The sequence below is a fragment of the Leptomonas pyrrhocoris genome, assembly GCF_001293395.1.
Source record: "Leptomonas pyrrhocoris isolate H10 chromosome Unknown, whole genome shotgun sequence".
NCBI classification, from domain to species: domain Eukaryota; phylum Euglenozoa; class Kinetoplastea; order Trypanosomatida; family Trypanosomatidae; genus Leptomonas; species Leptomonas pyrrhocoris.
Genome location: NW_015438361.1, coordinates 1,172,224 through 1,197,690, shown reverse-complemented (window position 1 = coordinate 1,197,690; position 25,467 = coordinate 1,172,224). Strand labels below are relative to the sequence as shown.

General features: G+C 56.1%; 9 protein-coding genes across 12 annotated transcripts; all 9 read right to left on the bottom strand.

Annotated features, from left to right (window-relative positions):
• Positions 1–208: 208 nt before the first annotated feature.
• ABB37_03512 (putative ruvb-like 1 DNA helicase) lies at positions 209–1,821 on the bottom strand (the record flags this gene model as incomplete). Its single annotated transcript, XM_015800880.1, has 1 exon — positions 209–1,821. Exon 1 carries the CDS (start codon positions 1,586–1,588, stop codon positions 209–211), a length of 1,380 nt encoding a protein of 459 aa, XP_015660887.1. The 5' UTR covers positions 1,589–1,821.
• Positions 1,822–2,338: 517 nt separating this feature from the next.
• On the bottom strand, positions 2,339–3,734 carry ABB37_03511 (putative mitochondrial hypothetical protein; the record flags this gene model as incomplete). Of its 2 annotated transcripts, none has more annotated exons than XM_015800878.1 (1): positions 2,339–3,734. In XM_015800878.1, the coding sequence occupies exon 1, from the start codon at positions 3,671–3,673 to the stop codon at positions 2,339–2,341; it is 1,335 nt and encodes a 444-aa protein (XP_015660885.1). In that variant the 5' UTR covers positions 3,674–3,734. The 2 variants fall into 2 exon arrangements, with proteins under 2 accessions (XP_015660885.1, XP_015660886.1); XM_015800879.1 differs by having other exon boundaries at positions 2,339–3,677.
• Positions 3,735–5,806: 2,072 nt separating this feature from the next.
• ABB37_03510 (putative mitochondrial hypothetical protein) lies at positions 5,807–7,017 on the bottom strand (the record flags this gene model as incomplete). Its single annotated transcript, XM_015800877.1, has 1 exon — positions 5,807–7,017. The coding sequence occupies exon 1, from the start codon at positions 6,890–6,892 to the stop codon at positions 5,807–5,809; it is 1,086 nt and encodes a 361-aa protein (XP_015660884.1). The 5' UTR covers positions 6,893–7,017.
• Positions 7,018–7,432: 415 nt separating this feature from the next.
• Positions 7,433–8,882, bottom strand: ABB37_03509 (putative mitochondrial hypothetical protein; the record flags this gene model as incomplete). Of its 3 annotated transcripts, none has more annotated exons than XM_015800874.1 (1): positions 7,433–8,882. In XM_015800874.1, the coding sequence occupies exon 1, from the start codon at positions 8,507–8,509 to the stop codon at positions 7,433–7,435; it is 1,077 nt and encodes a 358-aa protein (XP_015660881.1). In that variant the 5' UTR covers positions 8,510–8,882. The 3 variants fall into 3 exon arrangements, with proteins under 3 accessions (XP_015660881.1, XP_015660882.1, XP_015660883.1); XM_015800875.1 differs by having other exon boundaries at positions 7,433–8,876; XM_015800876.1 differs by having other exon boundaries at positions 7,433–8,833.
• A 563-nt stretch (positions 8,883–9,445) lies between these two features.
• Positions 9,446–11,029, bottom strand: ABB37_03508 (hypothetical protein; the record flags this gene model as incomplete). Its single annotated transcript, XM_015800873.1, has 1 exon — positions 9,446–11,029. Exon 1 carries the CDS (start codon positions 10,871–10,873, stop codon positions 9,446–9,448), a length of 1,428 nt encoding a protein of 475 aa, XP_015660880.1. The 5' UTR covers positions 10,874–11,029.
• A 340-nt stretch (positions 11,030–11,369) lies between these two features.
• ABB37_03507 (hypothetical protein) lies at positions 11,370–14,987 on the bottom strand (the record flags this gene model as incomplete). The annotated part of the gene is made up of 1 exon (XM_015800872.1): positions 11,370–14,987. One exon carries the CDS (start codon positions 14,985–14,987, stop codon positions 11,370–11,372), a length of 3,618 nt encoding a protein of 1,205 aa, XP_015660879.1.
• A 1,596-nt stretch (positions 14,988–16,583) lies between these two features.
• ABB37_03506 (DNA topoisomerase IB large subunit) lies at positions 16,584–18,884 on the bottom strand (the record flags this gene model as incomplete). The annotated part of the gene is made up of 1 exon (XM_015800871.1): positions 16,584–18,884. Exon 1 carries the CDS (start codon positions 18,516–18,518, stop codon positions 16,584–16,586), a length of 1,935 nt encoding a protein of 644 aa, XP_015660878.1. The 5' UTR covers positions 18,519–18,884.
• A 1,017-nt stretch (positions 18,885–19,901) lies between these two features.
• On the bottom strand, positions 19,902–21,777 carry ABB37_03505 (hypothetical protein; the record flags this gene model as incomplete). The annotated part of the gene is made up of 1 exon (XM_015800870.1): positions 19,902–21,777. The coding sequence occupies exon 1, from the start codon at positions 21,630–21,632 to the stop codon at positions 19,902–19,904; it is 1,731 nt and encodes a 576-aa protein (XP_015660877.1). The 5' UTR covers positions 21,633–21,777.
• Positions 21,778–22,438: 661 nt separating this feature from the next.
• On the bottom strand, positions 22,439–24,958 carry ABB37_03504 (putative Cleavage and polyadenylation specificity factor; the record flags this gene model as incomplete). The annotated part of the gene is made up of 1 exon (XM_015800869.1): positions 22,439–24,958. Exon 1 carries the CDS (start codon positions 24,707–24,709, stop codon positions 22,439–22,441), a length of 2,271 nt encoding a protein of 756 aa, XP_015660876.1. The 5' UTR covers positions 24,710–24,958.
• Between the last annotated feature and the right edge of the window lie 509 nt (positions 24,959–25,467).

Genomic DNA, 25,467 nt, shown 5'->3' with positions numbered 1-25,467 from the left:
ATGGGGTCAGTTGCTTCTTCACTTTCTTTGCATTTTAGCACACTATAAACATCACAGAACTCTTAATATATAAAAAGAAAGACTTAACCAACGCACTTGAGGAGCTTATGGTGGGGCGCTTGTTCTCTCTCTGTCGTCACCATGTTCTCCTCCTTCCTTTATCCAATTGCGTCACCCCAACGACGCCCCGCCTGCTTAGCTCATTAAATCACTGGTAGACGTACTCCTCAGCGTGATCCTGCAGAAGACGCGCGGATGCCTTTCCGTCCTTAAAGAGCTCATTCACCATATCCACGTCCTCCTCCTCAATAATCTCGCGACCCTTAGTTTCCGCAATGATGAGCGCCGGGGTGAGCAGCTGCGCCACGTAGCGCAGCGAGGTGCTCTCTCCGATCTCGCCCAGCTTGACTACCGCCGTCCCCGCAATCTTTACCCCCTCTACCTGCGCGCGGATCTCGACAATCGAGGTGATCTCGCTCACGTTGTAGTTGGAGGTGCGGATGATGAGGAGACGATCTAGCAGGTCGGTGGGCATGCCGTGCGGGGCGCGAATCTCAGTTCCGCGGATGCGGCAGCTGCCACGGTTCGTTGCAAAGATCACAACAGGCGCCAGCGTTGACTCCAGCGCCTTGTTAAGGTAGGTGAAGCACTCAATGTCCAACATGTGAACCTCGTCGATGAACAGAACGCCGGGGACGAGCTCCGCGACGCCCTGGTCGATATACTTGTTCACCACCTTGTTGATCTCCTGCCGCAGTTTCTCCGTCACTTCCGTCTTCTTCTGACGCACCAGACTGCTCACGATGGAGAGCGCGTCCTGGCCTTGGTTCGGCTTCGCATTCGCCATGTCCAGGTCGTGCAGCGTCACGTCCTGAATCACCTCCTTCTTCTTGTGCACGTCACCCTTCGGGATCGGCACGTACTCGTCCGCCTCCAGGTCATGGTCGCCGATGTAGGCGTCGCTGCGGCCCACGCGCTTCACTGCCCCGGAGCTCGCCTCGATGTAGATGACGTCGCCCACCGACACCTTCTCCTTCTCCAAGCTCTCGTAGATGGCCGCGTCCAGCTTCAGCAGCTTCGAGCCTTTCTGCGACTTGAGGGTGATGATGACGTGCGAGATGGACTTGCCATAGCCGCCGAGCGGGTTGTCCGTCTCCTCCGCCCGCAGCTCTGTCACCTCACCCTCGTAGACTTCCTTGTTCTCCTTGATGCGCAGGCCAATCGCCCGGCGGAAGTTCTCCATGAGCACCTCCGTCTTCTTCACCTCCGCGCTGTACACTTCGCTGCCCACCATCGGACAGAAGGGTACCTTCGGGCCCAGCTCCTTCGCAATGCCGAGGGCGAGCGCCGTCTTACCGGTGCCGGGCGGCCCGGCGAAGAGCAGCGCACGACCGGCCATCTTCTTGGACCGGATCAAATCCACGGCGATGCCGGCCGCCTCGCGCGCCGTCTTTTGACCCACGAAGCCGTCCGCGATGTCCTTTGTGGAGCCATCCAGGTTGAGACCGAGCCCCTTGACGTGGCTGTGGGCTGCCACCCGCTCCTTCTTGGTGGTCGAGATGACCTCCTCAATTTTAATGACCGACATCGCAGTCCAAGCGTCGTTTAACAGCTACCTTTTTAATTAACAATAATAATAGTAACTCAAAAACGTATCTTTCTCACCACAGTGCGGTGGAAAGGTAAGCAAGGAACGAGAAAATGCGTTTCGCCAAAACACGTTGATAGCTAGGAAAACAAAAACCGGTGTCTAAAGCAATGAAGGCACGAGATCTAGAGTGCTGCGTACTCACAGCAACAATAATAATAGAAATAGCTGCTGACGTGGCCGGTTGCGCGTTGAGAAGAGAAGATAGTCAGAGTACACACCGATGGAGGTGTGCCGACGCAAGAGGAGAATTAAAGGGGAGGAAAATAAAACAGGAGTTTCTTTCCTTTGCCGTAGAGTTCAAAGTAACGCGGTGCACACGAATTCATCAAAAATAAAAATAAGATGCAGCAACAGATTTGAGGTGCCTCACAGTTCGAATGATAACACAAAGTTTGATGCGCAGCGCTGCACAAGCACCTCAATTTTTCTCGTAAAACCTTTTTTTCAAATATACTTATTTATGGAACGGAATTCTTGTTTTTCCTTTGTGTGATCAATAAAGAGGGGAATACCATAACAACAAAAGCGGCTCATACGCACACACATGTACGCCACTCGATGCTTCATTGTAACGCCACTTCTATCGCTACTACAACCAACTCACGACCAATACACCCCGGGATTCTTACGCCTCGGGGAACTCCACCTGTGCGTTGCGTGTGGGTAGTGAAACGTGTGTGTAGGCTTTCACTGCGCCTTTTTTTTGAGCTGTGATGCTGCCTCTTCCAGCTGTTTCGAAAGCGGGTGAACGGGGCTGACGTTGCGCTCCAAGATAGCGCGCGCTTCTCTCAGCAGCTGCGACGCCTTCTCCATATTCCCCTGAAGGAGATAGGCACGCGCAGCATTCAGTGCCGCCTTGCCAACGGCGATGTGCTTGCCCTGGAAGCGCTGTCGAGCAACCTTGAGAGCCTCCAGGTAGTACTGCGCCTGCATCTTCGTGTCCTCCAACAATCCACAGGCGTCCCCCAAAGCGATGTACGTGTCGATGAGGTGGGTGTGCTGCTGCCCAAAGGAGCGGCGCTGCACCTCCACCGCCTCCTCCAACAACGCCCGCTGATTGTAGTAGTCCTTGTTCGCCTTGTGCGCCTCCGCCAGCTCCATTAGCGTCATGGCCAACTGCGGGTTACGCGGACCGAGCCGCTTCTCCTGGATGTTGAAGGCGGCCTGCGCGAGCTGTAGCTGCCGCTCCACCTGCCCCACGGAGCCGTAGGCACGACCGAGGGTCATCATCGCGAGGGTGGTCTGCACATGGTCTGGGCCGCAGTGCCGCTGCACAATTTCGTGCGCCCGCTCCGCCGTCTTCACCTGCGCGTCGTGCTCGCCGAGGTGATCCTGCGCGGCGGCCAGCAGCAGCAGCACACGACCCACCTTGGCGTGGCGGGGGTTGAAACGCTTCTCATGCAAGGCTAACGACTCCTCCAGCAGCGCTTTCATGTCGTTGTACAGCCCCATTTCTTCCTTCGCGCTGGCCATGTTGTAGAGCACCATGCCGTACTGGGGGTGGTCGGTGCCGTACACCTCCTTCACCAGCTCCCGCGAGCGCTCGAGCAGCTTCAACTTGCGCACGCTGTCGCCGATCTCGCCGTAGGCGCAGGCAAGGTTGTTGAGGCAGCTCATGAGCGTAGGGCTGTTCGGTGTGTGTTGCTTGGACCGTTCCACCTTCTCCCATGCATCAATGGCAACGAGAAACTCACCCTTTTCAAAGGCTTCAGAGGCTTCCTTGTTCAGTTCAATGAGGTCCTTTTGACTGAGATCGGCGGAGGCGGTGCTGGAAGGGGCGTCGGTGTCGGTGGGCTTCGTCGGGTCATTGGTGCCAAAGCAGCGCCGCGGCGTGAGGGTGGCGAAGGCAAGCGCTGTCGTAGTGGAGACGCAAGAGGAGGACAACCGGCGCAGGTGGCGGTGAAGGCAATGGTGGACCGCTGCATCCGCCGCTTTCACGGAGGAAGGCACTTCAGCACATCGAAGAACCAGCGCGTGGAGTCCACGCACCCCAAGTTGCTTGTACATGCTTGCTGCTTTCATAACTATGTTAACAAACAAAGGAAAAGGAAAGAAAGAGGAGGGGAAACAGACGCAGTAGTCTACGATTCGAGTGGAAAGAGTGGGAAAGGAGAGAGGAGGCTCGGGAACGAAGAAACGCTGTCGATTTCGCAGACAGCAGATGATCGCCTGTTTATTTGAGACGACAAGGTCAGTGGCAAAGGTGTAGCGTCTTGACACGGCGAGCTACTAAAGAAAGAAGCAGTTTTCACACGTGAGGAGTGTTATATAAAGCTGTTGAGACGTAGCTTTAAGTCCCACCAACACCTTGTGTGCTACGAGAGTTTCTTCTTCCGTTTTTTGCCTTCAACGATGACTGCTCAGCGGGAAGCTAAGAAGACGCTTTCACCGAAGTCGTAATTCAAGAACACAAGACAGTTTCCCTTTCTTTTTACAGCACCGGAGACAGACTTCTCTCAAGAGCAACCGCTCGTGACACCACCCGCTATCTTTCCTCTGGAATGCTGAAACCGCGGATAACTGCTTTTTTTCTTAACTTCCTACTACAAAAGTACAGAGGTGAGATTTTCCGTTTAACGTGGTGTAGATGAAGAAGAGCAGTTCAACTGCGGTGACCGCAATTCCATTGTTTTTTCGGAAGACAACGCAATTGTTGACGACCCACGCAAAGAAAGAAAAAAAAAGAAACTCTCGAATTATTTTTGACTCAATGTACGCGCAGACATACGGCCATGGGTGCTGCTTGTTACACAAACTGTTTTTGTGGTGCCGTGCTCGCTTGGGCTGGGGTGTGGGGTCAAATACAGGCGGCAGTCCCCTTCGACCCCCCCCCCCCCCACGCCGCCCAGCAGGAAAAGAAAACAAAGAGATGATCGGCAACAACAACCAAAAAGAAAAAAATGCTTGTTTTTTCTTTTTGTCCATTTAAATAAGCGGAGGGTTTTAAAGAACCTGGTGGGACATGCGGTAACACGCTCGTCAGTTCTCAAAACGTCCAGGCGTGTGCGAAAAGTTGCGAAGCCCTGAAGACGCCAGTGGCACAAGGGAGGAAGATGTGTGGACAAGGCGAGAAGGGAGGCGAGAAAGAAATACAAGTCTTCAGATAGACGGTTCACACAACGACGGAGAGCAATAGAAATCGAAGAATCAAACAAAAACTAAAAACGAGGACGCAAAACTACTCCAATCAACATAAAAAGAGACAATAATTAAAAAAAAGAAAAACGACAGAGTGACACGTGAAACAGGAAGTGTAGAGAGCATCTTAATAATCAATCAAGGTCGGCCATTATGGTAAATAAAAAACAGTAGAAATATATAGTCGAGAAACATGCACACTAAATCGTCTTCCATCAAAGGAGTAGAAGGAGAACGATAAGGGGGAAAAAAAGAAAGACAGGAGCGGTGTATACAACAAACGGAAAAGGGATGACGAGACGTAGAGAGGTAGCATTTTGTAGCGCCATCTTAAAGTGTTCATAATCACCTTTTCAAAATTCTCGTTCACTCTTTCCCGGCTCTGCGCTTGACCCTCGTCATCGAATGAAAATGATCTGGGTGCGAAGAGCATCACGTTCTGTCTTGGCGTATAAAAGAAATAAAAGAAAGAAAAACAACACCAAAGATACGAACACATAAAAACGGCGGAGTACGTCTATTTTTAACTTCGATGAAAAAGAAAACGACAGCAAAAAAAGGAAGAAGTGAATATTATAAAAGGCGCTCGCATGCGTTTACAATAACGACAGAATTCGTTTTTGCCGGTTATATATATATATGGAAGAAAGGTAGGTGTGTGTGTGTGTGCACACAAAGAAGCGGAGGGACGAGTGTATTTGCGGAGTGCGTGCATTTCTTCGTAACAGTTCCTGTTCTTCTGTTGTTCTCGGTGATCTGCATCCTACGCTGCAACGGTGCTCGCGTTTCTCCTCTAACAGTTCTTTTTTAAAACCCGAGAAAACACAAAACACTCGATACAAGGCAGGAGAAGCGAAGAAGAAGCACATCGACAGCCGCCACCAGAGGCGAAAAAAGTGGCGAGAGAACAGTAGGACAGAAACGCCTCTGTTTTCCTGCACAATAGACAATACGGATAAAAAGAAACACACACTTGTCCGCTGTTATTCTACCCTTCGCTCTTCCTTCCCCATCCGCTTACTCGGCCCGCTCCACAATACCGCACACGTCGAGCGTGGTGGGCTCGCCACAGCGCGGGAGCACATCACCGTGGAGAATAGCGGCGCCCATCATGCAGCGGATGGAGCCCCCGGTGCGGCGCTCCACCGGCTCGTTCGGAAAGCTGCACACGTTCTCGCCGCCGTACCACTTCTCTAGCAGAGCGCGATTCTTCTCGCCCATACCGCTGTGCGACGTGCCGGACATGCAGAGGAAGTGGTGCTCCGAGCCGTCCGGCCTGCGCGTGGCGAGCTCGAAGGCGTTACCGGCAAAGGCGCGGATCTCCTCCACCGTGAGGTGCACCACGCAGTCGTACTCGCGCTCGAGGTGGCGACGGAAGGCAGTCTCCCGCTCCGCCGTGTCGAACCGCAACAGGTCCAGCGCGAAGGCGGCGATGCCTTTGCCACACCAGCCAATGACGTTCGTGTGGTATACCAGGTCCTCGCCACCGCCGACGCGGGGCACGGCCGAGGTGAAGAGGAAGCGGTTCTCCTCCGGGATGTTCAAGTATTCCTCGCTGCAGACGATATTGAGAATTTCGTCATCGGTGCGGCCGGAGCGGGTCATGTAGACGTAGCGGCCATCCGGAGAGAAGACGAGGGCGCCAGTGCCCTCCAAGGCGCGGTTCTCCGCCTCGTAGCTGCGCAGATCGAGCAGGGTGATGCTGCCCTCCGCCGCCGCCGCCTCCAGCCGTTGCAGAACCTGCACCTCGGGGATCTCCTTGCGGCGGTAGGGGCTCATCGGGTAGAGAATGACGAGGCGGCGCGTGATGTGGCCCTCGCTGTCGGTGAAGTGGTGGAAGGACATGTAGTTGTTCGGAAAGATGGCATCGCCGTGAGTCAGGTACAGCTCACGCCACATCGGCTCGTCGCGGTTGCGTATGATACGGGCCTCGACACCGTGCGCCGTGATGCACCTGCGGAGGTCCTGCAGCACCTGGAAGGCGGCACGCTCATCGCGTTCCTGCTTCTCGTCGGTGATGTCCTCGACCACCATGAAGGCGTTGTCGACAATCTTGTAATTGGAGCCGAACTGGACGGGCTGGACAAGGAGGACGGAGCTCATGGTTGCGGGAGAGAGTCAATCGTGAGTGGATTGCAGTAACTAACGAAGATACCGAAGAAAAAACCTACTTGATAGAGAGTGAGGAAAACCTGATGCGAGAAATAAAACTAGAGGTTTCGAGTTCTTTGGCGAGAGCTCGGCACAACATGGAGATGGAGAGAGAGGGAGACACAGAAAAGAAAAAAAGGTTGGGAAGCAGCGAGTGTCGATAGGGGAAATACTTGATGAGGGGAGAGGGGGGTGGGGGGTGGGGGAGGGGCACTGCACTTGTTAGAGCGCATAAGCGCCACCTTTCTGGTGTGTGCTTCTCACGACTTCATTGCTGCTTTTCTCTTTTTTCTTTTCTAGCTCTTTCCAATGTTTCAGAAGAAAGGAAGTAAATAGCCTTTCCGATTCAAACACTACGGAAGCGAGATGGAATTGGAGAAAAAGAGAAAGGGAACAACACAAACTATAAAAAAGGAGAAGGAGAGGGAGGGGGAAGGAGAAACATAAAAGTAAAAGAAAAAAAGAAAAAGAAAAATACGCTACGACGTTCCCTTACTTGCGGTCACCAAGTTTCAGCATCTCACAGATGGACTCCTGCTCGGGTGCCGGCGGGCACGACCCGTGGGTGTAGGAAAGAGCAATGCACGACGGCAACGACGTGCCGCAGCGGCGCTCCAGCATCTCACCGTAAAATGTGTGTATGTGGTCCACATCGTACCAGTCGTTGAGCAGGGTACGGTTTTTGGGCGACAGCGCCGCCAATGCGGACTCGGAAATAACGAGCGCGTTGTGGGCGGAGCCGTCGTTCACGCCGGACGGCCGCATGAACACCTCGACAGCGCTTCCGGCAAAGCCGTGCATCTCCCCCTCGCTCAGCTCCATCACACACGAATAGGACTGGGAGAGGTGATCGTAGAAGGCCGTCTCTGCGTCCTCCGTTTCAAAGACCAGGTTGTTGAAGCACCACGCACAGATCCCATGGCCGCACCAGCCGAGCACATTGGTGTGCGGCAGCCCGTCCTTCGAGCGCAGGAGAAATCGGTTAGACGCAGGGATGTTCAAGTTCTCGCGGCTGCAGAGCGTGTCCAGCACCTCGGGGTCGCTGCGCTGCGACACGGCCATGTACACGTAGCGACAACCGGGAGAGAACACGAGGGAGCCGGAGCCTTCCAGAAACTTGTCCTCCGCCTCGTACCCGCGCAGGTCGATCACCTCCACCGCAGCCCCGGCTTCGGCGACGCTTGTGATCTGGTCGACCAGCTGCTTCCGCGCCAGCTCGCCGCGACGCAGCGGACTCATGGGATGAAAGACGACGACGCGGCGCTGGATGACGCCCTCGGCGTCCACGAAGTTGTGGAATGAAAGGTTGTCCGCCACGCACACGCTCTGGCCCTTATCTATCAGCGGGCGGATATGCAGCTTCGGCTCACTTGCCTGGCGAATCACCACCGCGTGGATGCCGCACTGACTTTCGAAGAACTCGCTGAGATCCGAGACGAGGGCGCAGACGCGGGAGCGGTCCATATCCGCCATGGCGTTGCTGACGGTCATGGATTGGATGAGTGCGTTGTCTTTTGTCTTCGGGTTAGGCCCAAAGGTGATGGGCTCAACAAGGAGAACGGAGGACATGGTGGAACGTGAAAACGAAGGGAAAGTATTTATTGGGTTTAACAGTGGTGACGGTGAGAAACAAGAAGACGTCAAGAAAACAATAGAAGTGATGGAGAAAGAGTTGAACCCTGACAGGCTTTGCAGGGAAGTGGAAGTGCGCTGAGAGAATCTACAGGTCAGGGAAAGAAAGAAAAAGTAAGCGTGCGGCAAAACAGCGCGTTGCGGGCCGTAGAGAGTGGCTTTAGAGAAAGAGGTTGCGTTACGGAGGCGGTGTGGAAAAGACAGAAGGAAAGGCAAAATAGTGAAAAAGGAGAAAGTAGAGTAACATAAAAATATTTTCCTTTTTTGAGAGAAGTTCCGTGTCAAAACAGTCAAAGAAGAATCTTGACCCGCATTTCGTTGTAATGGATGTGCAGGAGGGTGTACAAAGGAAGGAGGACGATGAGGGAGAGAGAAAAAGCGAGTTTTTGGAGGAAAACAGGAGCAGCGAGATCTGCCAGACACGCCAAATACAGAGCACGGTGCTGCGGTGTACTACACAGTGAAGTTAAGTGCGTGTGTGTGTGTGATGGGCTCGCAAACCGTCACCGTCACCGCGTGGAGACGTACGAGAAGGACCGAAAACCTATCTGCGGTTCGCGGTCCCTATGAGTGAACACGGAACAAAGATGAGAAGAAACGCACCTACGTAGAGCTTATACGTTGCAGTTTTGTGGCATTCCTTTACTCTCTCTGCCATCATCATTCGGGCGCTGCCGCTGCTTCAACGTGGCGAAGCAAAAGAGTTTCCTTGCTTAACTTTATCACAGTAGTGGTTCGCAAAGAGAAAAGGAGACCCATAGCCTACGGCCACCAACACCGACTCACAGAGGCACAGGAGAAAGGACTCACCACCGATAGTGATCAGGCCCCCTCTCCCTTGTTCTTCCCCCTTTCCCCAACAGACGCAACGCCTTACGCGAGAAACATGTTCGCCATAGACTCTAGCTGCTCCGCCTGTTCCGCCGAGAGACCCAGCTTTGTCTCGTTGTGGCGGATGGCCCTGAAGAAGGAGGCTACAAACGGCACGGCACCCTTGTTGGCGTTCCACGCCGTGAAGCCCAGCATGCACGCCGACAGCAGCACCTCCGCCTGGGTCTCGTTCAGCTGCATCGACGCATCATTCGCGGCCTGACGGATGTGCCGCGACAGCTCCGCAAAAAGCTGCGGCACCGTCGGGTCTAGAATACCTCTCTCCATGACCAATTGGGCAAAGAGGGCGATGGCGCTGTTGGCAGCCGTGTGGGCGGGGACTAAGCTCTCCGTGCGCGCCCGCTTGGTCACGAGACCGTCGCTGCCCACGTCGTAGTCCTCGTCCGGCTCCATGTCCACATCTGGAAAGTGCTTCGTTGCTTTGCACCGCTCCTCCTGCGGGTTGGACGGCGGCCGGCCAAGGATGCGCACACGGTAGGCGGCCGCGCGCTCGTTGCGGTAGTCCTCATTCGACACACCTTCAAACCGCAGCTTGAAGTGCGCAATCGCCTCCTCGGGAACGTACGGGTTGTAGCCGAACTGCTGACGGAAGGCGACGGTCACGTTGGGGTCCGGCGTGGAGAGTAGCTTTTCCTCCACCGACAGCTGCCGCCCTTTCTTGTATTGCGGCTTCTCGCGGACGCAGTTGGAGCAGCGGCGGCGGAAGTGCCGGTTAATGACGCCGCAAGCCGAGCATTTCCAGTCCCCCATGCGGCACTCCGCCGGCAGCGTGCCCTCCTCGCCGGGTGGGTGGTAGAGGCGGCAGTTGTCGCCCCAGCTGCAGTGGCCCTGCAGGTAGTCGATGCAGGGCTGACCGAAGTCGTTCAGTCCGTCCTCGTCCTGCATCGCCTCCTCCTCCTGCGCCCACTCCGCCTCCTCGGCCTTCTGCTGCTGTGCCATCTCAGCAGGGTGGTCGACGGCCCACAGACGCTCCTTCTTCGCCAGCCAGAGCGCATCCACGACGTGCGGGGGAAACACGTTCTCCCAGTGCTCGACGAGGCTTTCGTACTTGCCCGCCAGCTCCACATCCTCGTACGGGATGTAGTCGCGTCCGACCTCTAAAATGTACTTCCCTGCCGTGTGGCCGTACTTGTCGCGGTCCTCCTTGCACAGCTTGTCCAGCACGTACCAGCAGGCGAGCTGCTTCTGCCCGGCCCAGGTCTTGATGTGGCGGAAAAGAGCGCCGACGACTAACTCGTACGTGAGGAGGGTGTCGCCGACCGCACGCGCCAGCTCGACCGCCTCGGCGATGGACTTCTTGCCGGGCTTTTCAATAGCACGCAGGCGTGCGCAGAAGGATGCGAAGCGCGCCAGCGTCTCACGATCGATCTCTGGCGGATCTTGGAAGTATTCCTCGCCGCCGCCGAACATCTCGAGAGGGAGGTACGAAGAAAAACAAGAGGAGTTCAAAAAAAGACTCTTCCCTGGCAGTTTTGCCGGTGTGAAAGTTGGGGAACTTAATCCACGTTTCTTCCTTCCTTGTACCGCCTCGCGTTACGGTGCTCGTGGGGGTAAAGGCGAGGGACTGGCACGGAAGACACAGAAGAGAAGGAGTTTAGGGAAAGACGGTGTAGGAAGATAAAAATATAAAGAGGAAGAGAGGTGGGCTCACAGTGAAGAGGGAGACCACTGCGTTTTATAAACTCGCGCTACGCTGTCGCCGCTCACGGTGATCTTCGGAAAAAATTTTCCTTTTCCCAGACTCACGCAAGGAGAAAAGTCACACTGAAAAAAGAAGCGTAGCTCTGTTTCAAATTCGATGCAGTCGTTTCAGCCGTTCCGTTTTCTTGTAGAGGTCCAGCGAGGACGTTGATGCTTGTATCGGGCCCAAAAAGAATAGGAAGAGAAAAGGAGTCACCTTCGGCAATCAGTACTGAAAGATTTCCGTCTTGACGGATCTTAACAGACTGTGACGCTCGTCTCGCAGTGCCACCACGATCGACTCTAAGCGCTTGATTTCGCACTGTTGCGCGATGCGGCGCTCCTCTGCGTCATCTTGCATCGGTGAGCGGCAATCTTCATCGGCGTGAAGACACGGTTTAGGAGATGCGTCGGGAGTGGGAGTAAATGCTTCTCCGTTGCGCTGCGAGGCGAGCGACAGCCTGCGCACCTCCGCAAGGAGAAATACACGATCTGCCTCCAGCTGCTTGGCTCGTGCGACGAGGGCCTCCACGTCCTCCGCGGGGTAGGGACATGCCGCATCATCACTGTGTGCTGTGTGACGCACACTACTCTCCAGACGTGGTGCTGAGTGGCTGCTAGGGCGAGTAGAGGACGCGATGATCGCCCGGCGGGCGGTGGTGGTGGAGGGCAGGCGACTCGGCTGCGGACAACCACGCAAGCGAACGGCGAAGTTTCCAGCCATGGACCCGCCCACAGAGCAGCGAGGAGGATGCATCGGAGAAGATGCGGATTGCGGCAACGCGATGCCGATGTTGCCGTTGCTACGTGATCGAGACGTTGGCGCCGGTGGAGAGCACGCACACGAGCCGGCCGCATTATCCGTGGGGAACAGAATACGAATCGCCGGCGGTGGCGAAAGCTCGCGAAGCACCCCGGCCGACTGCGGATGACCTTCCTGCGGGCTTCTATAAGTGCTCGACGTTTCCACTCTCCCATGTGCCTGTGAGAAGTGCTGATCAGCGAGAAAAGGCGTCGTTACACTATTCACACTGATGCCGTCAGAGCTCGACGGCGCGACAGACAAACGACCTTCGTCCTCGTCGAGCTGCATGTGCGCAGCGGCGTCCTTGTGCCCCTGTGCGGAAGCGGGAGTCGACGCGGCCTGCCATTTCGTCACCTTAACCGGCAACTCGTGTGCGAGATCGCAGCGGCGAAAGCCGCCCGTTGGTGAAGGAGACGAAGGCGGCGCGGAGCCATCTTCATCAGTTTGTGGTTTTCCTGTTGTTTGGAGAAGTTCCTCTAGCTGGTGACGAGACATGACGGGCGAGCTGAGTGGCGACTTTACGCGAAGTGCGGCACGCACGGTGGCCGACCGCGGGTGCAGGGAGAGAAAGGTCTCTGGTGTGTGCGGCGTTTCGGCCAGCAGGCGCTGACGTGCGGTGGTGCAACGAGACAGTGCCTTCTGCTCTGCTTTCACTTTCCATGCGTGGAAAAGGTTTTGAGTCGTGGATCGCCGCGTTGCCGCTGTTGCGTCCTTTTCTTCTCCCTGTTGCCGGTGTGAAGACGACAACGACGCCAACTCGCCGCTTTGCGCACGCCACGCCTCAGACACGCGCTCCAGCTCTTTCGCACGCGCCTCCCGCTTGTCCCCCGCACGGCGCCGCCAACAGTTAAAGTAGCCTCGCTTACGTTCAATGTAGGTCACGTGCTGAAGCAGACCACTCCACGCCGGACCGCGCACACACTCGAGCCGAGGCTGCAGTACGGCCTCATTTATTTTGTCGCGGATGTACACAGTGGCGATGCGCGATTGCCAGCGATGACGCAGCGATGTACACCACTGCTGAAACGCGCGCTGTTTGACTTGTCGCCGAAACATTTTCTCCGCCAATGCCAAAGAAACGTCAGAAGAACTCGTCTTATGTGTTGCCTCAGGCACTTGAGAAGGACTGGGACTTGCTGCGTTTTGCTGCTGCTGCTGCTGCACCTGCTCCGACGGAAGGGCACGAGGAGCCATATGACCGTTCGCAGCGGTTGGCACGGGGATCGTTTTTCGGGGCTGAATGGGTGAGTCGGTCGACAACAGCGACGTCATTGAGATGTCGGTGCAGTCGTCACTGACCCCGCTTGACACCACGGGCAGGGAAGAGAGGGTGTTGGAGAGGCAGGCGTCCTGCTCGCCGACGTCCCACACGTTTTTGGTGACCTGCGCGACTGCGTCAACGGGGAGTCGACCGCTGGGACACGGTTGTGGTGGCGGGACACACGCTGAACCGTTGACACGACGTTGGTTTCCTTCGTAAGCGCCGCCCTGTTCGTTGAGTGCTGGACTCCGCACCTCAATGACCTTTTCTGTCCCACGCAGCTGCGTTTTTGGCTTCCTACGAGGAGTGACTGTGACGGCAGACACGAGTCGGCGAGGTCCTGTTGCGTTCAGGGCCAACTCTTCTGTCGGTGCACAGTGCGTCACAGCGTGCAGCCACACCTGGCAAAGCCGGTCCACATCGTGCGTACTCAACGACTGCCCCAATCCACGCGCCAGCCGCAGCAGCACCGCACAGATGCGCACATCAAGAAAGGCGAGCGCCTGCCGAAACGTATCCCACGACCACTCCTTACACGTCTCCTTCGCAGCCAACGCGTCAGCTCGACGCAGCGCGGCTCGACTCCAATCCAGCTCTTTTGCTCCTAACAAATTCGATAGCGAGTGCATCGCCTGTATGTCGTCATCGGAGTGATCGGGAAGGAAAGAGCACGAGGCGACGCTGCTCACGCTGGCGATGTGGCTGTCGTCCAGCTGATCCGATCCAAAGAAGGTTGGGGTGGACGGTGCGTCCACAGTTGCCGCGGCATCTTTGAGGTCGACTTCGCTGGCGTGCTCCGGCGTGGAGCGTGCTTTCCGTTCGTACGCAGGTTTCCGTGATGGTGCGGGAGACGCCGCAGCAGATTTCTGCTCCGCGTGACACTTCGAAAAGGGGCGATCCGCAACGGACTGCCCCGCCGAGAGTCGGTGCCGGTCTCGCACAAGCAGCCGCACGAGATGCGCCGCACCAGATACCGGCACCCGAGCCAGCGCGTACGCCGCACAGCGCTCCAGCGTGGCGTCCAGTGTCACGGCGTCTGCGGTTTGCTGAAACACCCACCCACGCTGTCGCAACTCACGATGCAGGCCGTTCCTCTTTTCCATGTCCCCGAGAAACGCGAGGAGCTGCATGCGGTAGAGCAGCTCGGGAAGCAATGTCTGCTCTCGTTGAAGACACAGCACTGCGTGCTTGACCTCGGCAGAGGTGACAGCGGTGCTGTCCAGCTTCCGCAGGCGACACGTCTGGGCGGAGAGTTCATGTGGCCAGGCACAGATGCGCAGGAGGTGCGCGCGGTAGTGAGACAGCTGTGCGACCGGGTTGAACTCGAGAGAAAGATACTGCAAGTCGGGTAGCAACGCCAGCGGCTCGCAGCTCTCGATCGTGCGGATGCGATTGCCAAGCAGTGACAACCGTACACAATGCTTGAACTGCACGATGCCTAGCAGGTTCCCGATCCGGTTGCGTGAGAGAAGGACGGTGTGGAGGCTCATCGCGATGCCCACATTAAAACTCGCCATGTAGGAGTCCTCACGCTTCCGCGCCTGTGCGCCTGCTCCATCTTTTAGTTTGTGCGAGCGATTTAACCTTGCTGCCCGTACCACGGCCAGCGCGTCCGCCGCAACACCGTGTGGTGCGCCGTTGGCGGTCAGGGCAGAGAGGACAGCTGGGTAGATATCCACCTCATCGATTCCGCGCGCGCTGCACGACAGTTTCTCCAGGGAGGAGTTGATCACAGCGGGGATTGCTTGCGCAACCGAGGAAAGGGTGTTGAAGGGCATGAGTATGTAGGTGCGCCAAGAACGATTCAGAGAAACAACGAGGGGATATATCAAACAGAAAAATGAAAAACCCCTAATGAAGCACTACTGCACTCTCTGTGCAGAGGAAGAAGCGCCGTGGAAACAAAGTCACCACCGAGCGAGAGCCGCTAGACAGGGAAGACAACACGAGCGGGAACAACGAATGCGCAAAGGAAAATCTATGAGGCACAGAAGTCTGCAACAATATTTTATTGAAGATTCTGTTGTGTTTTGGCTATCTATCTTAGCGCATATTAGTCAAGCTCTATAACGCAGTTTCTATGAATGTTTCTATGAGTACAATTGATGCGATGACGTGTATGTCGGTGGCGATTCACAACACCCAGTCGCAGAGCTGGAGCAGATGGCATGCGAGATTCCGTGTTGCCTGTGTATGAAGGAGTAGACAAGAATAAAAACAGAAGGCAAAAGATAATCAGGGGAGACAACAAGAATGACTGCAACAATATTAAAATAAAATCCATCGTGACAGTTAAAAGACAGCATGCCAACAAGAAGAGGTTGTCTTCTTTTTTAATGAGATTTCTTGAGGGAGGTAACGCGCAGCATGACACGTGACGCTAAAGCACCGCGATGTCCTTCCCAAAAATGAAAACCTGCGTTGCGTCCCAAAAGCCGCGCTTCAACTTCGCAAACCGAGGAAGAAAAAAATGCGCGCGAGCATGTAAGTCAAACGGGTTTCCCTTCCGCCACGCTGCACAGCTCTTCTCCCTCCATTTTTCTTTTTGATATCGAAGAACTTTTATGTCAGTTTCTTTCCTTTGCAAAGCGTTTGCGGCCGGTGTTCATGCTCATCCGACAAAAGCGACTTGTGGCTGCCTCGCCTCCCAGAGAAATCGTCAGCAGTCCAGCAGGTGTGCTTCTGCGCTCTACAAAAAACGCCAGCTGTTAAAGGAAATAGAAAACACACGACAACATGCGCACGGGCACACATACACACACGCACCTACAGAGAAAATGGATGGTGCGGCGCAAAAACTCGTGTCGCCGTTGAATGGAAATCACCTTCCCTCCCCTGAATGCGTGACTGTACGCAACAGCAACAGCAACAACACGTCACCACCAAACATCACTGTTTTTTTCGTACAAAGAAAAGAGAAACAAAGATCTAGAGAGAAGAGGCGGAAAAACAAACAAACAAACAAAAGCGCTGCGGGTGCGAAACGAAGAGAAAGGTAACGATTTCACTCTGCGTGGGAGTGTACGGAACTCGCAGAAAAGCCACCATTGCAGTACTTACCGTCCGACACACACACAAATACATCCACCCGAACAGTGCTAAGGTTATGTTTGCCCTCTTTCTGCCCTTTAAAAGTCCATGTTATTCGATTAATGATGCAATCCAACCGTTGCAGGAGAGAGATGTTCCATACAAGTACACAAAACGAAGATGAACGAAAACAGCGACAGCAAAGGTAATGTGATGACGTGTTCTCTCCATTAGTGGGAAAAGGAAACACGAACGTGCACTACATCCTTCACCATTCCCCACAGAATCAGAAACACTGTCTCTCTTTCTGTTTTTCTTTCTTTTTAGAGGTTTAATTGTCAGGTCTATGCGCTCAGAGCAGCAAGCGGCACGTCGTCGTCGTCGCTATCCTCCGCCTTGACCGCACGCTGCCGTTTCACCCCCGCTTTCTTCGTTGTCTCTTTCTTGACTGCCAAGTTCATGAGCGGCTCGTCATCGGAGTCCTCCGCGGCCGCCGCGTTTTTCTTCTTGCCAGACGCCTTCTTTCCTCTCGTAGTAGTCGGCTTCTTCGACTTCTTGGCCGACTTCGCTTTTTTGGCCGACTTCGACTTCTTGGCTGTCTTGCCGTTCGACGCAGACGACCTCGCCTTCTTCGTGCCAGTGGACGACGACTTCTTCTTGGACGACGGTGCACGAAGCGCCGAGCGCTTCACCACGATCTCCTCGAACTCCTTCTTCTGCTCTTCCGTGCCGTAGCTCTCGAGCCACGCCCGCTGCACGCGATCCTCCTCGGCGAGGAATTCCGCCGCCGCCGCCTCGAGAGACAGCTTCTTGGCCGTCGCGAGGGCCTTTTCCAGCAGCTCCATCGTCCTGCGCGTGTGCTCCGACTTCACCGTGAGCTGCGCCATCTGTGTCTTGAAGTTCTTGGAGACGGTCTTCTGATGGTTGCACAGAATGGCCACCTCCGTGTTGGCTTTGTTGAAGTAGGCCAGCTTGTCCGCCACCGACGACCTGGGATTGACAGGCTTCTCCTTGAACCACTTGTCGAGGGTGATGGAGGCGTTGTAGGTACGGAAGACCTTCGCCGAGAGCCCGTCCATGAAGGACTTCAGGTGATCGTTGAGCTGCGTGGGCGTCAGCTGGTCAAAGATGTCCATTGCAGGTGACTTGCGACGTGTGAAGCGCTGCAGCAGCGCGTACACCTCGGGCAGCACCGTCACATCGTTCTGGTACCGAATGGAGTCCTTGCCTAAAAAGTCGAAGCGAACAACGTTGTCCGGCAGCAGCTGGATGTGCTCCACGCGCAAGGAGCAGCACCCCACCGTGTCCGCCTCGTCTTCGCTCTTTTCATTCCCCACACGCAGCGCCAGGCGGTCAATGAAGTACATGGCAACGGCGCGCTGCGCCACGTGCGTGTCGTTCGACTTGAAGTCCTGCATGTAGGACGCGCGGATGTCGTCCACCTTGCTCTTCAGGCGACGCGCCTTCTCGAACTTCGCCATGTCCGACTGCCCCTTCACGCTCGACGACGGGGCGAGCATCACGTACTTGAAGTTGCCCGCGACGCTATCGCGCCACATGGCGAGCCACGTCACGGTGTGGTCGTGCTGCACGGCGGCCCAGTGGTGGCCCGGCGGCGCGGGCGGCACCTCGGCCGTCTCACCGATGTTGATCGTGATGTCCTCCGCCTGCACCCGCACCTTCAGCTTACCCATCAGGGGGTGCTTGCCGCGGCCGCGAAACAACCCCGGCGGCTCCACGCGAAAGTTCGCGACCTGCTCCTGGCGCCCGTCCCAGACGCAGTAGCGGTAGGGCTCCGCCTCCGCGTCCTGCTGCTGCTTGATGGCCTTCTTCTCCTCCCTGGTGCGAGTCTGCTTCTTCTCCCGCTCGCGCAGGTACCACTGGTAGATGGGTTCGAAGTCGCACAGCTCGAGGCGACGGATGGGGTGCTCGCGCTTATCTAAAATCTCGCGCCAGCTTTCGAAGAAGTTGCGGCGGAAGGCATCCATGCGGTAGTAGTCGTGCTCCTTCATGGACGCGAACATGGTGGCCACCTCCTCCTCCTCGGTCGTCATTTTGAACTCCTTGCCTTCGTAGTAGATGGGAATGCCGTGGGGTACGTACAGGGGAGGGAAGAGCACGCCATTGTGGCTTAGCGTCTCCCAACGACGCTCGCCCTTCGCGGCGATGCGCAGGTTCTCCTGCTCCCACCAGTTCAGCTCTTCTTCGTTGTTCTCCTCATCCTCGTCAGAGCGCGTCTCCTCGCGCTTGATCGTAGATTTTTTCTCCTCCGTCTTCATGAGGATGGAGATGATGTCAGGAGAATATAACTAACACTTGTGTGCGCGTGGAGCGAGACAGCCGAGGTCCTTGCAACAATTCGCAGCGACAATATAACTTCTACAGTACTCGCTTTCACTCTAGTGCAACAAAGGTACGCGCAAATGAAGAGTGCGGTGCTTCGGCAACACAGCGAGAAAAAAGACGATGATTAAAAATAAAACGACGACAATCAAAAGCTCTCCTTCCTACCACGACAGAGGGTGTCCAAGTTCCACACACGCACACACTCTCTCACAGAACCTTTTCCTTCTTATTTATTTATGCTGCAGGGCTTGTGAATGCAATGCCTCAGAGGTCACTACGCGGACAGAGTGAACGGCACTTGTGTGGCATTGATTTCGTAGGTGAGGCACCGGCATGTGAAGGTGCCGGAAGATGTTGTGGTTGCAAAACAAGAAACAACGGTAACAGAAAAGCAGAAGAAGAAAGGGAAACCAAGAAGAGGCGGTACCGAAAAGAGACAGAAAGCGGGAGCTCGAAGGCACGCGCGCAGGAGAAAAACAACAACAGTGGCACATCTCGCCTCCCAACCGCAGTGACGAATGTGGAGGAGGTTACGGTCTCCGTTGCGTAAACCGTCTGAACGACTCCGTACAGGAAAGAAAATCGAACTGACCACTTTAGATCGCGGAAATGCCGTTCCGCCAATTCGCCGCGTCCACCGACGAACGTTCGCTTGTCTGGGCGGAGGAGAGAGAAGTTTCTTTCTTAAAACGAACCCACGCATCCCAGAGCAAGAAAGACACTAAATGGGTCGATGCGTCCAACACCTTCCACTTCCGTGACGAGGTCGACAGCAACGTCAGTATACCGATATTTGAGCGCGCGTAGCAAAACAAACAAAAAAAACTCACAGTTCTTCGAAGCAGTTACGTTGCGCCAAGGTGCGGAAACGAAAGAAAACAAACACCGATGAACGATCCAGAGATAGAGAGAGAGATACAGATAAAGAGATGGCGTGAAAGAGATAACACGCGAAACAGACAAACTGAAAAGTTCAATAAAATGGGCACCTCTCGAACGGCAACAAGCATAAGAAAATTAACGTAAAATGAAAAGACGCTTTTATTCAGGTGAAGCAACGAAGAAAGAGCAGCGCAAAGTGAAAAAAAAAAACAACAACCAAAATAGAAAACAGAGGCATGAGCTAAAAAAATCAAGCCTCGCTTCCAACTCCTTTTAAGCTACAAACAGCAAACACGGGTGTTAGAAGTATCACAGGATAAAGGTCTGTTTTGATGACGGAGCTGCCCGCGAAATCTGCTCTCAGTTTTTTTTTAAAGCCACGCGACTATCTACCTTCTTTCATTGCCACAGCCAGCAGTTCACTTTTTTTCCTTCTAGAGGGTTCCCTTCATGTTGCGCACAATGCGGTCACGAATTTCACGCGCGACCCTCGCCGCGTCCTTATCACTCACCACTGTCGTCTTCGGTGCGCGCGCCCACGCAAAGCGCGAGGTGGGAGCTGGCGTGCTTGTCTCCCTCACGCTGACGGACGCGTACCGGTAGATGGAACAACCGAGGTACAAGACAACCGCCACGCCAACCACGCACGCGGTGCCAAGCACGAACTTCGTCGAAAGCGGCACCCGATCGTCGTCGAGCCGCTTCGCGCCCGGAAAGTACTCCGGCAGCGGCGACACCGGGGTCTCACGTGCGTGCGGCGAGGTCGAGACGGCGTGACGTCGCTGCTGCGCTCGAGCTCTGGCGGTCTGCACGGACTGCGTTGGTCGTCGTGCGGAGCGGGTGCGGTTGTTGGTCGCGTGCGCCGGTTCCGGCGTGGTGGCGGTACGTGAGGGCTGGTGGTGGTCGTGACGCCTACGCGACGCCTCCGCTGGCGCTTCCGGCCCCTCCGGCATAAACTCTATTTTCTCTGCAGGGGCCTCCGCGTCTAACGCGCCAAACGGGTGCAGGTGTCGCGGTGCGATGGGCGGTGCGGTCGCCATGGGCGGCATCGGCCCCACATCGTGGACGGGGGCCGGAGCACCGTGGCGGAGCGGCGGTGGCGGCGGAGACAGTGGGGGCAGCGTCGGTTGCGCGGATTGTGACGGCGACGACGGCACCTTCGACATCTCCTTCTCGTGGGCGCTGTCGGCCGATGGGTGGGGACTGTCGAGATCCTCGCCGTGGCTGCAATGCGGCGTCGATACCGAGGCGGGGCGGGGCGGTGTGTTGACGGCGCCGGCAACTTCAGCAGGCGGCACAGCCACCGGTGTCGAGACGAGAGTGACGTCGGCGGTCGGAAGTGGTGATGCGGAGGCGGAGGAGGTGGACACTGGCGCGTTTCCGATGTTCGCCGTAGCCAGGGTGGAGGGCGTGGCGGAGGAGGAAGATGGCTGGCTGGCCTCCGCAAGAGTGGCGCTGTCCACCTTCTCTGCGGGGAAAAAGGTGGGGGTTGGCGGCACGACTGCCGGCTCGTGACCGAAGCGGGGACGTGCGAGCTTCAGTAAGGAGGGTGAGACGTACTCTGCTACTTCACCTTCTGCTTCTTCCGCGTTCTCTGCTGTTGCTAACAAAGGCGCGTAGTCGGCAGCGCTGATGGTGCGGTTGGGCGAGGTATACGGAAGCGCCACCGCGGCCGGTAGTGGTGGTAGGGTGGCGGCACCCCACTCCTCCTCGGCGGTGCTCACGCTAACGTCGGACAGCGAGGACCGGCGGCGGCGGCGCTGCCTTCGCAGGCTGGGGTTCGTGGGGGACGGACGGGGCGGGGACATGCCGCTGTAGCTGACGCCCATCTCAAAACTGTCGGGGCTGCCGAAGCCGTCGAGTTGGAGTTGCGCGGAGTGGCTCCCGCGATGTCTACTGGAGGAGCTCGACTCCGAAGAACTCGAGAAGCGGCGCCCCATTGTGGTGATGGAGACCTGCGGCCGCATGGACGGCGGCACGAGCGCGGACAGGTTAGCCGCCGCCGCCGAGGCCGAGGTCGACGACAACGTACGCGCGCCGTCGTTGGAGGTCGGTGATCTAACACAACTGTAAGGGTGACCGTTACTGTGGCGGGAGCCGGTGGAGCTCACGCGTTCGTGGTGTGGGGCGCTGTCCTCTCTGCGCTGCGTCTGCAACGTAGACATGGACGGCGGTGGAGGCGTTAAAGGGGATTAAGAAAAAAAAAGCCTGTTGTGCAAACGGCGATAGAGAGCCCTAAAATCTACGCTGTTTCAGAGGGAGAAATAAACAAAAGAACGAAGCACCGATTCTAACGTTGATCCGACTACTTCAGACGACGGCAGGCATAACAAAAGGAGATGAGAGGATAGTGGTACTGAATTTGCGTAGGAGCATGTCATGCATCTCTATCTTTTTTCTTCTTCTTAAGCGTGGCAATGCTTCACAGCGCGTTCAATGTACGAAAGCAGCGCGCGCATTTGGCGTTTGACCAAACAAGAACGCCTCTCCACTCGAATAGTTTTGCAATGATGTTCCTGGTGTATTCTTGAACAGCAAGAACCGCAAAAGAGTGCAGTTGGGGGCGACGAGCCGACGATCCCGAGCAGCGAATGAGCTCATGCGAGAAGGAATAGACTCACGCAACGGAAGTACGTAGATGAGTATATAATAATGTTACCTTTTTGGGGGTTTAACAGGAGGTTTTATAGCTGGCACTGTAGGAATATGAGCCGCAAAAGAGTGACACAAAACAGAGGAGGTTAAGAAACAGAAAAAACAATCAACGCCCTTCCCCCCCACCCCCACCCGGAAAGAAACGCCGACATAGCGAAGAGAGTTCGCTGAAACGAAACACACAAGACCAAAAACAGCACGAACAGCAACAGCGACAAGGCAACAACGGCTGCAAGAGGGGGCAGCGGAGCAAATGGGCGACCCGACGACGCCACTAGCAAGTTTTCGGTTTCTAAAGTCAATCCCCACTGGCCTACTACTCGACCACCGGCTCCTCCCCGTGAATCATACCGCAGTCACACCACCCGTTGTCTACCGGGATGGGAAAAAGCGTGAGATAGATGCGCTTCAGAATCCGCTTCAGCTCCAGCACCTTCGGCGCGTCGTAGTCGACGTCCTTCTTCCCAGCGCCAGACTCGAGCTCAATCTCGATGCAGTCCGTGATGTTCGCCACCTGCCCATCCGCCAGCGTGATGGTGCAGTTGCCAGACGCGAGATTCGTCGTGACAGCGGGGTAGAACTGCGAGATCATGTGGTGGAAGCACTTCACACGAAAGAGCTTATCCTGCCCAGCGACGTCCGCCGGCACGAGAACCTCCTCCGCCTCCGCCTCATGCGGCTCCTCTGCCAGCTTCGCCAGGGCAATGCACGTCACATCCGCCAGCAGGTCGTTGTAGTGGCTGCTGTACCACGTAATCGTCAGCGTCGTCTGCGCCTGCGAGCTCTTGCGCACGTCCACCGTGACATCCTTCGAGACGAACAGCTGCGTGGTGTCCGGGTCTCGCGCTTCGCCACGCTCCGCGGCGGCGCGCCGGGCTTCCTCGTCCTCCTGCGGGCTGGCCGTGCGTGGCGCCACCTCCTCAAAAAGCTTGCTCTGCGCGAAATACCGCTGCAGGACCAGCAGCACCTCTAGCGGTGAGCGGTGGCGCGGCAGGGGTAGCACCATAGCCTGCTGAATGCGATTCACGCTGAGGTCGGTGAACACCGGCACGTCGTCAGGGTGGACAATGGTGTACTGGTGTTGACCAGACACCAACATCACCCCGCTCACAAACTCGCCCTCGCGAACCGACGTGTTGGCCAGCTTGCCCATCACCTTCGCCGTTCGGTTCTGCACAAACGGGATGCGAATCGACTCCTGGTTCACCGTAGTGTGGACGGCCATGCCGCGCTCGCGGAAGTCCTGCATGAGCTTGTTCTTGAGCTGGCCCATCGCACCAGGGTTGCCGTGCACGAGCACCGTGTGTTTCACCTTCGTGAGATGGTGGATGAAGTCGCGCGTCTGGCGGCCGTCGGAGTGGGCGGAGAAGGAGACGGCCTCAATCGTGCTCATGCGCAGCGACAGCACCTTGCCGTCGGGCTTCGTCACCTCCTTCGGCTTCGCCAGCACGTCCTTGGCGATGGTGCCGTCGACGCAGTAGCCCGCCATGATGATGCCGTTGCGCCGGTCCCCGCACCAGCGCTCGAACAGCTCCAGCGAGATGCCGGATTGCAGCATACCCGGGGAGGCCAACACCACACACGGGCCGCTGTCCTCGAAGGACTTGGTGTCCATCAGGGAGTGGATGTACTTGAAGACGAAAGGGTTGTGGTGGTTGTCGTGCTGCTGCTTCACACGGTCATTCATCGCACTCACAAACGTCTGGTACAACTTCATGCAGCGCTGGGCGAGGGAGGAGGCGTAGTAGATCGGGATGTTCTGCAGCTCCTTGTGCGCTTCCCAGAACTCCTCCAGAATGAGGAGAAGCTCCTGCGCGCGGCCGAGGGCGAAGACGGGCACCAGGCATCGCCCACCACGACGCACGACGTCGTGCACGCTGCTGGTGAAGAGGTGCTCCCGCTCCTCGCGCGACTCGAGCTCGCGGATGCCGTTGGTGCTCTCGGCGATCAGAATATCCGGGGAATAGGGCGGGACTTCGGCCCCGAGCAGGTGGCGGTCCGGGACGCGGGAGAAATCGCCGGTGTAGAGCGCGCGCATGCCGGCGATGTCCACCATAAACATGGCCGCCCCGAGCACGTGGCCTGCGTTGAAGGGTTGGAAGGAGATGCCGTTGACGGTCACCTCCTCGTGGTACTCTATCGTCTCGATGCGGTCGATTGTGCTCTGCAGCCACTCGCTTGTGACCAAGTCGCTCGCACCGGCGCCGATGCGCAGGAAGTCATTCATGACCATCTTGTAAAAAGCCTTGGTGGCGCTCGTCATGAAGATGCGGCCCTTGAAGGAGGTTTGATTGCAAAAGTAAGGCAGGGCACCGCAGTGGTCGAGGTGGAAGTGGGTGATCAAGACGACGTCGACCTCATCACACTTAATGCTGTCGAAGAAGGGCAGCGAGTCGAGGCCGCTCTTGGCGGGGTGGTTGCCGCAGTCCAGCATGACGGCGCGACCCTTGTAGCGCACAATCACGCAGGAGCGACCGACCTCGCCGCCGCTGCCGATGGGCAGCACTTCGACCTCATCCGGCGCGTGGGTACGCGAGGGCGTCGGCAGCACGCCGTTTCCGGCCTCTGGAAGAAAAGGTGCCGTCATGTTCGTTGACTGTTGGCCGTAAACAAATGGCTCTTAGCAGACTTGCAGTAGCTAAATCGTGAAAGGAGAGTAAGTGTGATAGAAACGAAAAGGAATGAAGGCGGCTCGACAAAAGAAAAGGAGAAGAGAAAAAACGTCGCTGTTGGTATGCGTAATCGAGCAAGTTGTGAAGCATGAAAGCAAAACAAAAAAGAACGCCAAACAAACTCCACGGGGTGTCGTTTCGTCTCCTCAAAAATGAAAGTAACTACGGAAAGGAGCGGCAAACAATAAGAATAGTAATAAAGAAATGCAAGGAAGGGAAAAGAAGAGTGCGAAGAGATGTGTTTCTTCTTTGACGCGATGGCAGGGGAAATGGGTGAACAGAGAACTGCAAAAGAAGCGTTCTCCATCACACTTGCCTTCCAATGAGATGTGCATGATTGAAATGTTTTCTTCGTTGGGGCTGTGCTGCGGGGGACAAGCAGCATGAAAACGCCGGCAGCGGAAGCCATGAACAACAACGACCAGAATATGCCATGGGTGTTAAAGACGAAATCAAAGTCTATATTTAAGCACTTTTTTGTTACGGTCGGTGTGATTAAGTTTTATCGTTTCCACGACAGCAGCTGGGCGGCTACGAATTGTGGCGAGACATATGAAGAAGAAAAAACCAACATGTCGACGGGAATTTCCAGAGAGGATTCTCATCGATCGCTTAGTGCTCCGAGAGCTACACAGAAAGCGTCAAGACACGCAGAACAACACATCCGCGTAAG